Source organism: Manis javanica, chromosome 17, assembly GCF_040802235.1.
Source record: "Manis javanica isolate MJ-LG chromosome 17, MJ_LKY, whole genome shotgun sequence".
Lineage (NCBI taxonomy): Eukaryota > Metazoa > Chordata > Mammalia > Pholidota > Manidae > Manis > Manis javanica.
The window spans coordinates 15,172,944-15,187,196 of NC_133172.1; the positions used below are offsets into that span (position 1 = coordinate 15,172,944).

The 14,253-nt window shown below is 56.7% G+C and overlaps 1 protein-coding gene across 13 annotated transcripts; it reads left to right on the plus strand.

Moving 5' to 3' along the window:
- The first annotated feature begins 554 nt into the window (after positions 1 to 554).
- On the plus strand, positions 555 to 13,659 carry DPF1 (double PHD fingers 1). Of its 13 annotated transcripts, none has more exons than XM_037021711.2 (12): positions 556 to 1,183; positions 6,509 to 6,669; positions 6,744 to 6,851; positions 8,158 to 8,285; positions 8,545 to 8,634; positions 9,030 to 9,108; positions 9,307 to 9,438; positions 10,307 to 10,357; positions 10,448 to 10,567; positions 11,576 to 11,688; positions 12,287 to 12,398; positions 12,541 to 13,659. In XM_037021711.2, the coding sequence occupies exons 1-12, from the start codon at positions 1,041 to 1,043 to the stop codon at positions 12,609 to 12,611; spliced, it is 1,308 nt and encodes a 435-aa protein (XP_036877606.1). In that variant the 5' UTR covers positions 556 to 1,040; the 3' UTR covers positions 12,612 to 13,659. The 13 variants fall into 13 exon arrangements, with proteins under 13 accessions (XP_036877608.1, XP_036877606.1, XP_036877611.1 ...); XM_037021716.2 differs by lacking the exon at positions 12,541 to 13,659 and adding an exon at positions 11,841 to 11,905; XM_037021715.2 differs by lacking the exon at positions 12,541 to 13,659 and adding an exon at positions 11,841 to 11,905 and having other exon boundaries at positions 12,317 to 12,397.
- Positions 13,660 to 14,253: the final 594 nt, after the last annotated feature.

Sequence of the window (14,253 nt, forward strand, 5' to 3'; positions counted from 1 at the left end):
CAGTGAGAACTTTGCATTATAATTTTAACTGTGAAAGAATCCACTGGAGGTTTTTTAGGCGGCCCACTCTGGCTGCCATAAAAAACAGACGAAGGAGCTGTCCAGGCAGGAGAAAATGATGGACAGCACCAGGGTGAAGGCTGTGAAGCAGAAGAGTGAATGGATCCTGGATCTATTTTTTGACTATAGAGATAACAGGATTTGCTGGTGGACTTAGTGTGTGTGTGAAAAAGACGAGTCAGTGATTGATTGCATTTAGAACAAAATCCATTTTCTTTATATTGGCCTACAAAGCCCTACATGATCTGGGTCCTCGTTTTCTCCCCAGCCTTGTCTGCCCCACTCCAGTTACACTAGCTCTCTTAATGTTCTTTGAATTCGCCCTGCCCTTCCTATTGCATAGATGGCAGCTTCTCAGGTCTCAGGTCAAATGTCACTTTCTCATTGAAGCCACTTTCTTTTTAGCACTTACCACTCTCAAAATGATCTTGTCTATTTTCTTGTTTATCACCTACCTTTCTCCACTAAACAGGTCAGCTCCTTGAGGGCAGCGACTTTGTCAGTTTGGTCACTGCTGTATCCCCAGTGCCTAGAAGAGGGCCTGGTGCAAAGAAGGCACTTAATAAAGGAACAAAGGCATTGATCAACCCCCGTGTTGGCTTACACGAAGAACAGGCATGGACAAGAACACACGACAGACCCTGGGTCGTCCCCATACCCTGAGGATACCCAGAAGCCAGGGACCACCTGCTCCTGCGCCCGCGGTGCCTGGAGGATGCAGAGCCTGGGCTGGGACTGGAGCACCCCCGGGGAGGAGGGAAGGATGCTCTGGAGCAAACCCAGCTCCGCCCTGTATCCCCAGGAGCCAATGGGTGCGCGGCCCTCCCGACGCCCCCTGGGACGTGTAGTCCGGACGGGGGCGCCCTCGGGCGCCGCCGAGCGCCCCTAGACTCCACGTCCCGTGGTGCGCTGGGAGGTGCGGGGATTGGCCGAGCCCCGCCCCCGGCCCGCCCCGCTCGGCTCGCGCCGCAGCCCCAAGAATGAATGAAATCGTAGCGCGCTGGGCGGCAGAGCGGGCGGCGCAGGCCGGGCTGGGCCCGCGCGCGGCGGCAGCGGCGCCTCGGGCTGGAGGCGGCCCAGCCGAGCGGGCCATGGCCACCGCTATTCAGAACCCGCTCAAGTCGTGAGTGTCCCCGCCGTCCAAGTCCCTTCATCCAGCTTCTCCCCCCGCCCCCCGCCCCCCACCGAGCCCTTCCCCCGCCCTCGATGGGGAGGGGGATGCAGCGCGCGGATGGTAGTTGAATGAGGGTCCCCAGCGCGCCGCCCTGCGCCTTGGGGGGGGCCCGCCACCCGTTGTCGCCTCCTGAGGTTGGGGGCGGGAGCCATTCCGGGGTCGCGGGGGCGCCTCTTCTTTGTCGCTGTCAGTGAAGGAATGTGGCGCGGGCTGGGGGGTGGCGGAGGCCGTTTCCCCACCCAGAGTGGGGGTAGGGGTTTCCCTCTCCGGGGACGCCGGGCCTGCCCGGGCATGGCGCTGGGGGTACCAACACCTAAATCCAGATTTGAGTCTCCGGGGTTTCCACCATTCTCTTTCCCTTCATCAAAGCACCTTTCTCGCTCGCTCTTTCTTCGGGGACCTCGGCCCGCGGGGCCACAGGGTGGGACCTGAGACGTCGGGGGTCCCCGGTTCGATCCCTGCTGTCTCTCCTTTTCCTCTCCGGGTGTTCAGGTCTTAGAAGCTCTGACGCCCCTGTCAGCTTAGATCTTGGGATCGCTCCCTCTCCCCGCCCATACACATCTAGCGAGAGCATCTCCCATCTCCTTGGGGACCAGATGCCTCCGGAGAAGGTGCCGGGAGCGCTCTCACTCGCCGGGGATTCCCTCCCTTTCGCCCGGTCCGTGTCCCTCCTCCGAGCGTTAGCTTCCTCTTGGGCCCAGTGGCTGGGAACCTGGACGCCTGGGTTCGAGCCTAGCTCTCTCCCATCCCTCTCCCCTCCAGCCATCCCTCGCTCTCTCCACCTCTCTTCCCTCCCTTTCCATCTCTGTCTTACTCCCTCTTTGGGATCCGGGACTCCCGGGTCTCAGCGCTCCCCACCCCCCTTACCCCGGCGGTGACAGCGGGCTCCGAGTGACAGGCGTGCGGCCGCTCCCGCCCTCCCTCCCTAGCTGGCGAACTAGGCGCTCCCCTCCCCCTCCTCCCGGGCCTGCGGGAGGAGGTGGAGGGCGTACGCCCGCGGCGCTGCACAAAGGGGCCGCGGCGACCCCCAACCCAACACACAACCAGTCCTTTCCCTCAACCCGTGAGCTCGCAGCCTTGACCTTGAGCAATGTGTGCTAGGGGGTGGGAAGTGGGGGGAGAAGCCCGGCAGTGCCTGCCTCCTCCCCCAGGCTGTGCCTGGCGGCTGGACCAAAGCCCCAGTTGCTTCTGGTTTCTGGCGGGGGATGTTGGGAGAGGAGGGGGGCGTGGGCTTATAGGCACGCGCCTGCACGTGCGGCTTTACCGAGAACAGAAGAACGCTTGGAGGGTGTGTGTGGGGCTGGGGTCAAGTGTGGGACGGTGTGTGATGGGGACACGCTGCTGCTTCCTTCTCACTCTAAGTCTCACACACAGACAGATGTCTCTCATATGAGGGACGCCCTCGAACTGGCTGGGACCAGGTTCTTCTGCAGGTTGGTGGATCTATGTGCACCCAGGCCTCCTCATTCTGACACTGCTCAGCCCTCTTGGAGGAGGTATGGGACAGCCCATTGCTGGGACTTGGAAGCCAGAGCAGGCCTTGGGGTGGGAGTGCCAGCTCCCTTCCTAGCTCTCACCTTCCAAGGGGTCTGTCTGAAGGGGTGAGGGTGAAGAATGTGAGAGTCAAATCCCTTTGTGGGTGGAGGCTGGGGGGTGCGGCTCTCAGGAGTTTTGGCTGCCTGAGCTCAAACTCCATCTTGAGTCATTAATTCCACCCACCCTCAACCTCAGTATTACCATCTGTGAATTGGGGAATTGTAACAGTTCTTACTCCCTCATGAGGCTGTTGTGATCTTTGTAAAGCATTTAGAGATCTTTGGGAAGAACAGCCTGACCCTGACTGAATGTAGTGATTGTTAGTAGCAGCATCAATTCTGACTTCACTTGAGATCCAGTTTCTGCTTGGCACACTGGAGGTGGGGATAAGAGGATTGTTTGGGCAAGAGAGTTCAAGTGTGGGAGTAGTGAAGGTTACCATGGGTAAGGAAAGGGAGAGGTGCCCCTGTGTCTGTGGGTCAAATGGTGCTGGTGGACAAGGTTCTTAGGGAGTTGATGGAGTTTTCTTCACTCAGACTTCAAACTGATCACATTGATGCAAGGGTTCTGGGTGGGGCAGGAGTGAAGGGCCTGAGGCCACCGGTGTGGGGAGCAAGTAAGGGTGTGTTGGGGGATCGGTGAGGGTGGTGAGGGTAAGAAAGGAAGGTGGCAAGGGCACTCTGTGAGCTGAGCTGATGTACCTGGGGGTGGGGCTTCCTGGGGATGAGATATAGGGTCCGGAGGCCAGAGTGAGCAAGAGAACGCCAGTGTCCCTGACTTACTCCCCTTGCCACCTACTCTGGGCCTGATGTGAAGCAGAAACCCACTCCCTCTCACTGGGGAGCAGGGAGGGGGAAGGTTCAGGCCTTACTGGGGAAAGATGGGGGACAGTTTGTGGAAGAGGTCTAAGACTTGAGGTGTGTGTGTGTGTGTGTGTGTGTGTGTGTGTGTGTGTGTGTGTGTGGACATTTGTGAGCCCACAACAGGGGCTCACACTTGAACATAAACTTTGTACTAGGGGGTTCCTTGTATGTGTACATGGGGCTGGGTGAATGTTGTGACTCAGTGGGTCAGCTCACTCTCCCCCCAGATCCTGTAGGGTAGAGTCAGTGTGGCAGTGGGAGAGAGAATGAGAGAAGGCTCAGCTGGGTACAGACATCTGGGCAGGTGAATCCTTCCCTTAGGCCCGCCCGCCTTCAAACAGCCACCAGGGGCTGGGGGTGTGTAACTTCACCTCCCTGTGCCTCGGATTCTTCATCTGGAAAATGGGGTAATAATAGTGCCACCCCTAAAGGGTTATTTTGGGGATTTAATGAGTCGATCCCTGTTAAAGTACTTAGAACTGTTACTGGCACTTAGTGGGTACTCAGTGTATTTATTCATTCAACAAGTAGTTACAGAGTATCTATTATGTGCTAGGCATTATTCTTTGTAATAACGGTTTGGTATCACCATTTTACATCTTAATACATTTCAGATCCTCTTTGAGGAATGAATGAATTTATTGAACAACTACTATCTGCCAGGTACCTTTAAAAATACTACCATATGTGCTCATTTAATTCTCACAACAATCCAATTTTTACAGGATTCTAAAATCATCCTCATTTTCCAGATGTGAAAACCGAGGCCCAGAAAATTTAGGTCAAGAATCAGGGTCCAACCCAGAAGTTGTGGCTTCAGCTCCTAACTATCCCTGTTGTTCTCAGGCCTGCGGAAGGGGTTGAGCAGGGCGGGGTCACTGTGTGAATGACAGCCCCGAGTGGGACGGAACAGGGCTCCTAGAGCCAGGAGGACGTAGGGAGGTGGCGAGGGGGCGGTGTCAGTAAGCCAGGCGTCTGTGTGTGTGTGTGTGAGCGCGGGCATGTTGGTGGGACATCTGTGTGGTGGGACACCTGCAAAGTGTTGCTAGGTCTCCTAACATTGAAGTGTTTGTGTGAGTGTAAATGTATGTGAGCCTGTGTGCAGGTGGGAATGGGAGTGTGCGTGAGTCTACGTAGGAGGCTGAGAGTATATGTGTGAACGTGTTAACTGCTGGTGCGTGCGAGTCCGGGTGTGCGTGTGTGAGCGTCTGCCCGAGAGGCCAGGCTGCTGTGCAGGAGCGCTGGTGAGAGACTGCGCCCTCGTGGCCCCTCCTCTGTACCCTTTCCTGAGGGGTCAACCCGCCCCAGGGCCTGGGACTACCACTCCCAGCATGGCCCGGGCGGGCCCGCCCCGCCGTCGCCATTGGCTGTGGCTCCGGTGCTCCCGCCCCTCGGGAATGAATGGATGGGCGGCCTCAGCGCCCGCCCGAGCGCTGGGAGGACCGACCCGGCGGGGACCCGCTGGGGGCAGGACCCGGGGAGCAAGATGGCCACGGTCATCCCCGGCCCCCTGAGGTGCTGCGGGCCAGCGGGAGGCGGGGGAAGGCTCGCGGGCGGGTCTGCGCGGGCGGGTGTGTGTGTGTGGCGGCTGGGGGTGGGGCCGATTTGGTGCCTGGGGGGCTGTCACCGCGGGCCGGGCTGCGCGGGGGTGCGAGTGTGTGTGGATATGGGTCTCTGGCAAGTACAGTGTCCGACGCGCTGCTCCTGGAGCTGAGGGTGTGGGGAACTCGGAGTCCTCTTCGGGTTCTCTTCGGAAAAGAGGGTCAAGTCCCGCCCTACGACTCCCGGGGCTGCGGAGAGGGTGAAATGGCCTGGGGATGCGGGGGCCCTAGTAAACTTGAGTGAAACGCATACTACCTTTGTTTTGGGATGTGAAGTGTGTGTCACTTGTTTGTGTTCTGGTTTTTTGGATATGTGTGTAGATATGTGTTTCATTCCTTTTATTCTACACTAGATATCTGGATATTTGGGTCTTTGAATATGTGTACATGTTCTTTGAAACTGTGCATCATTTGTATTCTGTGCCTTTGGATATGTAGGTATGCATGGATTTATGTGAAAATATTTGTGTGAATTTCGGTGGATTTGTGCTTTTGTATGTTGCATGTATGTATCTTTGTGTGTTTGAATATGTGGTATTTTAGATGTTGGTTTCTATATTGTGTATCTGTGAATGTGTGTGTCTATCCTGTGTAAATCTGTAATTTTTTTGTGTGTGTAGTGTATGTGGATATTGTGTGTTGTGTGTGTATGTTGTGTCTTCGAATGTGTGTAAGTGCATAAATAAGCAGTTTAACATTTCTTTTAACATTTGTGTACCTGTGTGTCTTTGGATGCGTGTGTGTGTGTGTGTGTCTGGTGTAGTGTGTCTGATCTGTCTGTATGTGGTATATCTTTGTGTGGGTGATTTGTTTATATTGGGTGTCTTTGGATGTGTAATGTGTATTTGCATAAATACATGTGTCAACTGTTTCTACACTATATGACTTGGGATATTTGTGTCTTTCAGTAGATATTTGTGTGTACACATTTGTGAGATTTGTCTGTTTCTCCTTTGTGAGTCTTTGGTATGTCTCTCTTTGTGTGTGAATCCGGAGTGACTATGTGTGATTGTGTTGTGTGTTTGGATCTGTGCATATGGAGGTGTCCCGGTGAAATTTTGTCTGTCTCCGTATTGTATCTACTCGTTGGCTCGAGGCCGGCTGAGTCCCAGGTTGGGGGCTCCTGGGTCCAAGAGCGGCAGGAGGGGAGAGGTGAGGTTGGAGAATTCGGCCCACCCATTCCCCACGGGCGGGCTGGGGGAGGGGTGCCGGGCGCCCAGGCGCTGTGGCCCTTGCTGACAGCCGCCCGCCCGCCTACTCACCGTCCCTCGCAGCCTAGGCGAGGACTTCTACCGCGAAGCCATCGAGCACTGCCGCAGCTACAACGCGCGCCTGTGCGCCGAGCGCAGCCTGCGCCTGCCCTTCCTCGACTCGCAGACCGGCGTGGCCCAGAACAACTGCTACATCTGGATGGAGAAGACCCATCGCGGGCCTGGTAAGGCAGGGAGGGCGGGGCGGGGCGGCGGCTTCGCGGAGCGTTCTCAGCTCTCACTGCCCTCCTCACTCCAGGTTTGGCTCCGGGACAGATCTACACCTACCCCGCCCGCTGCTGGAGAAAGAAACGGAGACTCAACATCCTGGAGGACCCCAGGCTCCGGCCCTGCGAGTACAAGATCGGTGGGTGGAGCTTGGTCCTGAGCCTGGGGTGGTCCCCATCAGTGCCCCCAGTACGTGCTCCAAGTGTGTGGTGCCAGTGTGTGTCTGAGCATTCATTCACCTTTATTTCCCTCCTTAGGAGTGTCTGAGTGCCTGGTTGCCTGTCTGAGGGTGTGTGTCTGGGTGTAGTCAGAGATTCTCCACTTTTCCCTGACTGAGCTTGAACTGTATCATATCCTAGGTGCGTCCAGGTGTATTCGAGGGCAGAGCTGTATCAGTCATGTGTGTTTAGGTGTATGAGTCTATCTTTTCCCTGTGAGCCAGGATGTATGAGTGTCTGGCTATATTCTTCCTGTGGGTGCCTGAGTATGTCTGGGTGTGTCAGTGTCTGAATGAAACTTCCATTTGAAGTAGAGGAGATCTAAGTGCATCTCTTTCCAGGTGTTTCCAAGTGTATTTATTAGGAGGTTTACTTCCTCTTGTGTGTGTCTGGTTTATCAGAGTATACTGCTCTTCCTGAGTGTGTCTGGGTCTATCAGGGTGTCCTGCTGTCTCTTCCTTTGGGTGCCCAGATGCTTTGGGATGTCTGGGAGAATCTCTTCTCTTGGTATTGGGCGCATTAGGTGTATTTCTGCCCTTGTGTGCTGGCTCATCAGCGTCTGGCCTTATTACTTCCTGAACGTGTCCCATACTATTAGAGTCACTGGCTGTTTCTATTCCTTGGTCCAGGTTATATCCAAGGTCTTTATGGATCAATTGGAGTGTCCATTTGGCTGTGTCTTCCTGGGGGTGTCTGACTACCTCAGAGGGACTGTCTGTATATCTCTCCTGTGTGTGTCCATGTGAATCTTCTGAGTGATTCTCTCAGCATGTCTGTATCTCTCCCATGTGTGTCCAGGTGTGTGGTAGGGTCTGGCTGTATTCTCCCATGTGGGTCTGGTATTTCTGATAGTCTAATGCTGTCTTTCTGAGTGTCTCTGGGTGTATCCAAGGGTCTGGATGTGTCTCCTCCATGTGTCTGGGTGTATCTCTTCCTTTGTGTGTTAGCTATCTCAGAGGGTGTCTTTATCTCTCCATATGTGGCCAGGTGTTATTAAGGGTCCTGCTGGGGTCTCCTCCTGAGTGTGTCTGAATGGATCTGAGGATCTGGCTGTGTCTTTCCCAGGGCCTGGGCATCCTTCCCAGTATGTAGGGTTGAATCTTTGAGTCTGTTGCTTGTGAATGTGGGAAAGCCTCTTCCTTCCAGCATGGCTCCCCAACTTGGGAAGTTTGAGGAGTCCTCCAGGGACACCTGCCCCACTTGACCCCCTCCATGGCCTGTCCCCAGACTGTGAGGCTCCCCTGAAGAAGGAGGGCGGCCTTCCAGAAGGGCCGGTCCTTGAGGCACTACTGTGTGCTGAGACGGGGGAGAAGAAGATTGAGCTGAAGGAGGAGGAGACCATTATGGACTGCCAGGTAGGACCACCCCCGGGGCCCTCAGCTGCCTTCTCACCCCTGCCTCTGCCCTGGCATGTCCCATTTCTGCTCTGAAATCTCCCCTGGCTCCATAGGGCCATAGGGCTCCTAAGTCTCCATCCGCCCACACCTCATCTCTTTTTTGGAGGGCCTCCTGACTTGCCCTGTGACCTCTAATCTGCAGCAATGCCCAGAAACCCCTCAAAAGCAGTACACTGTCCCCATTTTCTTGATCCCATTCTCCCTTTTCCTGGTGCAGAAACAGCAGCTGCTGGAGTTTCCGCATGATCTTGAGGTGGAAGACTTGGAAGATGACATTCCCAGGAGGAAGAACAGGGCCAAAGGAAAGGTACCACTGCAAGGTTTCTCTCCAACACCCCTTCCCTCAGTGCAGATCCCATTAATTGAGCATGACTGATGGTCAAACCTTGCCCCAGTTTGACCTTGTTTAATCCCCAGAGCAGCCTGAGGGAGGCGGTGTACGGAATTTTATGTCCATTTACAGATGAGGAAACTGAGGCTGGGATATATCAAACCAATTGCAAAACAGAGATGGTACAGTGTAGTGTGGTAGATCTATCTTCATATCTGTGCTACAGATGAGAAACTGAACACAGGTCAGGGGAGGAACCCAAGGCCCATGACTAGGGAAGGGCAGAGCTGTGACTCAACTTTCAGGCCCAAATGATGAAAACTCTTCAGTCGCCTCCCTTTCTTGTCCCCTCACTCCCGACTCTTCCCCAGGCGTATGGCATCGGGGGTCTCCGGAAACGCCAGGACACCGCTTCCCTGGAGGACCGAGACAAGCCGTATGTCTGTGATAGTGAGTCCTTCTGAGAGGGGGAAAGAGAGAGAGTGGGGCCCAGAGACCACTCCCTGCCTGGCCCCTTTCCCCTGTTCTGGACCCTGGTTGGGGGGGGATGCTCAGGCCTATGGCAGAGGGGGAGATGTGATCCCGGAGGCCAGGGTGGAGGCAGCATGGTCTGGGAGGGCTGACTGGCCCTCCCTGCTCGCTCTCCAGTCTGTGGGAAACGGTATAAGAACCGGCCGGGGCTCAGCTACCACTACACCCACACCCACCTGGCTGAGGAGGAGGGGGAAGAGAACGCTGAACGCCATGCCCTGCCCTTCCACCGGAAAAACAACCATAAACGTGAGCAAGCAGGCCGGCTGCGGGGTGGTGAGGGGCCCTGGGGGAGGGGGCTGTGGAGCCAGGGAGGGAGGGGGCACATTAGACATTTCTGGAAAATCTCCAGCTCAGTGGTCCCCTCCCCCCACCAACCATGGGGATGCTGGCTCTGGGGTTGCCATGGCAACCAACCATCTCTCCCTTGCTCCCGGCCGGGCGTAATATTTCTGGGTCTGATTTATTGTTTCAATTAGAGCTTGGGGAGGGGGTGATAGATGACTCCCCTCCCTGTCTGCTTCCCTTTCTCCCTTCTTTGCTAAGCTTTGGCCGAGGGGGCAGGATGTGTGGCCTGGGTGCCCTTGGCGTCCATTACCCATGCTAAGCCCATGCCAGCCCCAGAAGCTGAGGGACCGGGAGGGCTTGGGGGGAGTCTCCGCCAGTGGAGAAACTATCTTCACACTCATCCCTTGTGGGGAGAGCACACCCAGGCACCTCTGTTCAGAATTTGTTTTGTGAATATCTGTTTCCATACTAGATCTTGGCTAGTGGCATTCTACACGATTTCTATCTAGTCGGGGCTTTGCTGGCACTGGTTGTGTGGTAGGAGTATGTATGAGTGGAGAGGCAGGGGGCTCCTTTGTAGGGCTGTATTTGCCAAGTTTTTGCCTAATAAAGAGGACAAATCAGTTGTCCCCAGAGCTGCGTAGTTCCTGATAATTACTTGGCCTCCCCAACTCTCCTTTGCTACATACTGGCCACCACTCAGGGGAGCTACTCTCTCTCCCCACCTCCCCCATGCCTGGAGAAAGGAGTCCAGCCCTGGGCTGAGGCTGGGGGCAGGGTGGAGCCTTACCTATGGTGAGAGCCCCTCTCTCTGTCCCCCCACTCCCAGAGTTTTACAAAGAATTGGCCTGGGTCCCTGAGGCACAGAGGAAACACACAGGTAGGGATGCTCCCTCTGCCCCTGCCTCCGCGGCAGCCGAGACTGGGTGCCCCTGTCTGCGTGTGCCAACCCCTGCCTGCTGTTTTTCAGCCAAGAAGGCGCCCGATGGCACTGTCATCCCCAATGGCTACTGTGACTTCTGTCTGGGTGGCTCCAAGAAGACAGGGTGTCCCGAAGACCTCATCTCCTGTGCTGACTGTGGGAGATCAGGTGATGCCCCCTAAGATTACAGGGGCTGGGGTGGCGAGGACTCCAGGAGGCCAGGTCTGGAGGCCGGAAGGCAGAGGAGTGAGGGGATCCACAGCCGGTAGAGCTGATTCAACTGCTGATGCCTGTGGGATCATGAGCGGGGTCAGGGAGGCCCAGGGACTACGTGGATGTGGTTGTCGTGGCCTTGCGGGTAGTGGGCCACACTTACTGTGGCGTGGGGCATAGTGAAAGCTGGTTGGCCAGGGCACTGTGGGTAGTGGCCTGTGATCACGAGCCATGGATTGCCACTGCCTGGGTACTGTGGCTAACAGAGGGTGCTGGCCATGGAGCTGTGGTGAACAGAATGTTCTTCCCCATGGTGGGCTTGTGGGGAATAGACAGCGGTTGCCTCAGCACAGTGGGTCATGAATTGTGGTTGTCATGGTACTGTGGGGAGTGCAAGATGGTAGTCATGGCAACCGGGTCTGGTGGAATGTTGTCGTGGCACTGAAGTGGTGGCTGCAGGAGTCTCTGTGCTGGGGTCACTAGTGCACTGACATCAGGTTGCAGGGAACCAGGGTGTGGGGACCCCACTGCAGAAGGTGGTTCCCATGGCATTGTGGCCAGGAGAATGTGGCTGCCACGTTACTGTGGTTAACAGAACCAGCTGGCCATTCTGCTGTGGGTAATGGAATGTGGCCGCCTCAATGCAGTGGTTAACAGAATGTGGCTGCCCTGGTGTTGTGGGTGGGAGAAAGTGGTTGCCACAGCACTGTGGGTAATGGAATGCGGTTGCCATGGTATTCAGGGGAGCAGAATGTGGTTGCCATGGTGGCTGGGTAGGAGACTGGTGGCCTGCTTGCAGTTCTGTCTCTGGGCACTGTGGGCAGGGTGGAGTCAGGCTGTGGGCCACAGAAGCTCTCCTGGCCTTATGAGCCAAGGGTGGGGGCCAGGCCAGTTCTTCCCCAGAGTCAGGGGTCAGCAAGGGCACGGTGACCGCTAACCGCATCCCTGCTCCTCGGCCCCCAGGACACCCCTCGTGTTTACAGTTCACGGTGAATATGACGGCAGCCGTGCGAACCTACCGCTGGCAGTGCATTGAGTGCAAGTCCTGCAGCCTGTGTGGCACCTCGGAGAACGACGTGAGTGCCCACCCACTTGCCTGCCTCCCCCGGGATGTACCCCCACGCGACCTCCCCACCTGGTACCTTTGCCTTTGCCAGTTGGGCCTAACGCCTTTCCCTGGTGCCCCTCCCTGGTGAACACTAGTAACCTGTATTATTATTATTGTTAGTGTCCATTAGTTGAGCCTGGCACTTAATACTTCATCTCTCTGACTCCTCCCAACCGCCCTCTGAGGTAGGTGCTCTTGTTCCCACTTCAGAGAAAAAACCAAGCTCAGAGGAGGGGAAATGACTTGCCCAAGGTCACCCAGCGAGGCGAAGTAGTAGGGAAATAGTAGAGCTGGGACCTGAACTCATGCCTGTTGTTCTAGAGCTGGTATCAGACCATCCCAGGGTCCTGTGAAGTGTTTCATGCCACCTATAAGACCCACACGACAAACTGCAAACTCCTAGGTCACAGGGGTGTTCTGCTTGGCCATGCAGGGTTTTGCAAAGATTCCGTGAGGCAAAGACACCTCTCGGACACCTTTATTGTGGAAGGGACCCTTTCCCCTGCCCCTTTGACCTAGCCCCTGCCCCAGCCCCCCACCCCGGTTTCTGGTGCCCGTGCCCCCAGGGTGCCAGCTGGGCGGGTCTCACCTCCCAGGACCAGCTGCTGTTTTGTGATGACTGCGATCGGGGTTACCACATGTACTGCCTGAGTCCCCCCATGGCGGAGCCCCCGGAAGGTGAGAGAAGAGGTGGGCATGACACGGGGGTGGGTTGGCTGGAAAGCTGTCCTGCTGGTGTAGACAGGGTTGGCTGGACGGGAGGGGTTGGGCCAGTCCCACCCGACCTGGACCTAACCCCCTGTCCTGTGGCCACCCCCAGGGAGCTGGAGTTGTCACCTCTGTCTTCGGCACCTGAAAGAGAAGGCCTCTGCCTACATCACCCTCACCTAGGCCTGGTTCTGGCCCCCCGGACCTCTGGGGTGGTGCTTGCCTGCCTTCCTCTCGGAGCGCCTTTACTCTCGCCTCCCCCTTAATGCCCCACAGTGGGAGGAGGAGAGGGAAAGCCTGAGGGGGCTGGGCCACCCCTTCCCTCTGTGCAAGTGGAATGTTTGCCCTCTGGGTTGGGGGGCCAGCAAGGCCCCTCTCCCTCCCTCCCTCCCTCCTTCCCCACCCTTTGGCACATGGGCACCAGGGGCTTCTGCTCCCCTCAAAGCCATACCCCGCCTCTGGGCGGGCATGAGGGGGTGATGGATGCCAGCCCGGGGAATGGATACAGCCTTTTTCTAAAGAAAAAGTCAAAAAGTTAAAAAAAAAAAGAAAAAAAAGAAATTAATATATAGAGTCCTCTAAGGCCTGGCTGGGTAGAGGGGGCTGTGCTGAGCACATTCACCTGGCACCGTCTATGCCAGCTTCCTGCCTAGAGGCCCTTCTCCTCATTTCTGGAGTTGCAGCTGTCCCATCTCCCACCCAAGGTGGGCACCATTCCTGCCTTGTGCCCAGGGCAAGGGGCTGTGGTGTCCACCCCTCGCCCCCTCCTGGTGCCCACTGCGGATACTGCATGATGTGACCCATGGTTTTGAAGTCTGTTCCTGCCCTGAGAGCCCCGCCCGTGCCCACCCTGTCTGCCGCGGCTGGTGGGCGTCGCCAGTGGGGCAAGGCCAGCCCCTGCCCAGCGCCTGCTGGAATGAGAAGCACAGACTCTGCAACGGACTTGTTTTCCCTCCTTCCTCTGCCCCCATTCCCCACCGGCCAGGCCAGGCTGCCCTGGCCACGCTCACTGGCCATTTTGGGGTAGTGACGGGCGTGGTTGTTTCTTGTGGTTGTGTTTGTTGTTTGGGTTTTAAAAAAAGGGAAACTGAGACTGCAAGCAGGAGAGGTGGTGGGTTTGGGGGTCTCCCCGGATCCAGGCATGCCCTGCCTTGTAAATGAGTCTCCTTCATTGCCTGCCTCTGCTGTGAATTAACTTGTTCTGTGTATTAAACTGGGCTTGACTCCTCTGCCCAGGACTGCCTCGTTCTCCAGGCTGGTTTGGGGTGTCACCCAGAAGGGGAACCTGGAGGCTCTGCTGGGGGAGCCTCAACTGAGGTTAACAGCTGGGGCTGGCCCTACCTCCATCTCCATCTCTCCCCTGCACCCCGCCTTTTCGCTGGCTTTGTCCCAGCTTCTCCCAGCCTCGCCAGAAAGGAGAAGAGGGGGGATGGGGGAGAGGGGGCTCCCGCCCAGCCAGCTGTGGTTGCCCTGGCAACGGACTGCTGCAGCTGCAGCGGGAGGCAGTGAAGAGGGAGGTGGGGAGCTGGGGACTGGGGGAAGGGAAGAGGAAGCCGGCAGGCCTCTCCTGGGGCGGAGGCAGGGAGCGGGGCTGCCAGGAGCACCTCGTCCTCGCCCGACATCACCTGGGGCTCCCCCAACCCAGAGGGCAGAGAGCAAAGGAGGGAAGACAGACCCAGGGACACTGGGAGAGGCAGATTTGGGTGAGGCGGGGTGAGGGGGAGAGAACCAGGCCACAGAGATCTGGAGAGACACAGATAGTCACAAATTTACAATCAAAAAGAGAGCAGGAGAGAGCAGAGAAGGGAATAAACAGATCTGGGGA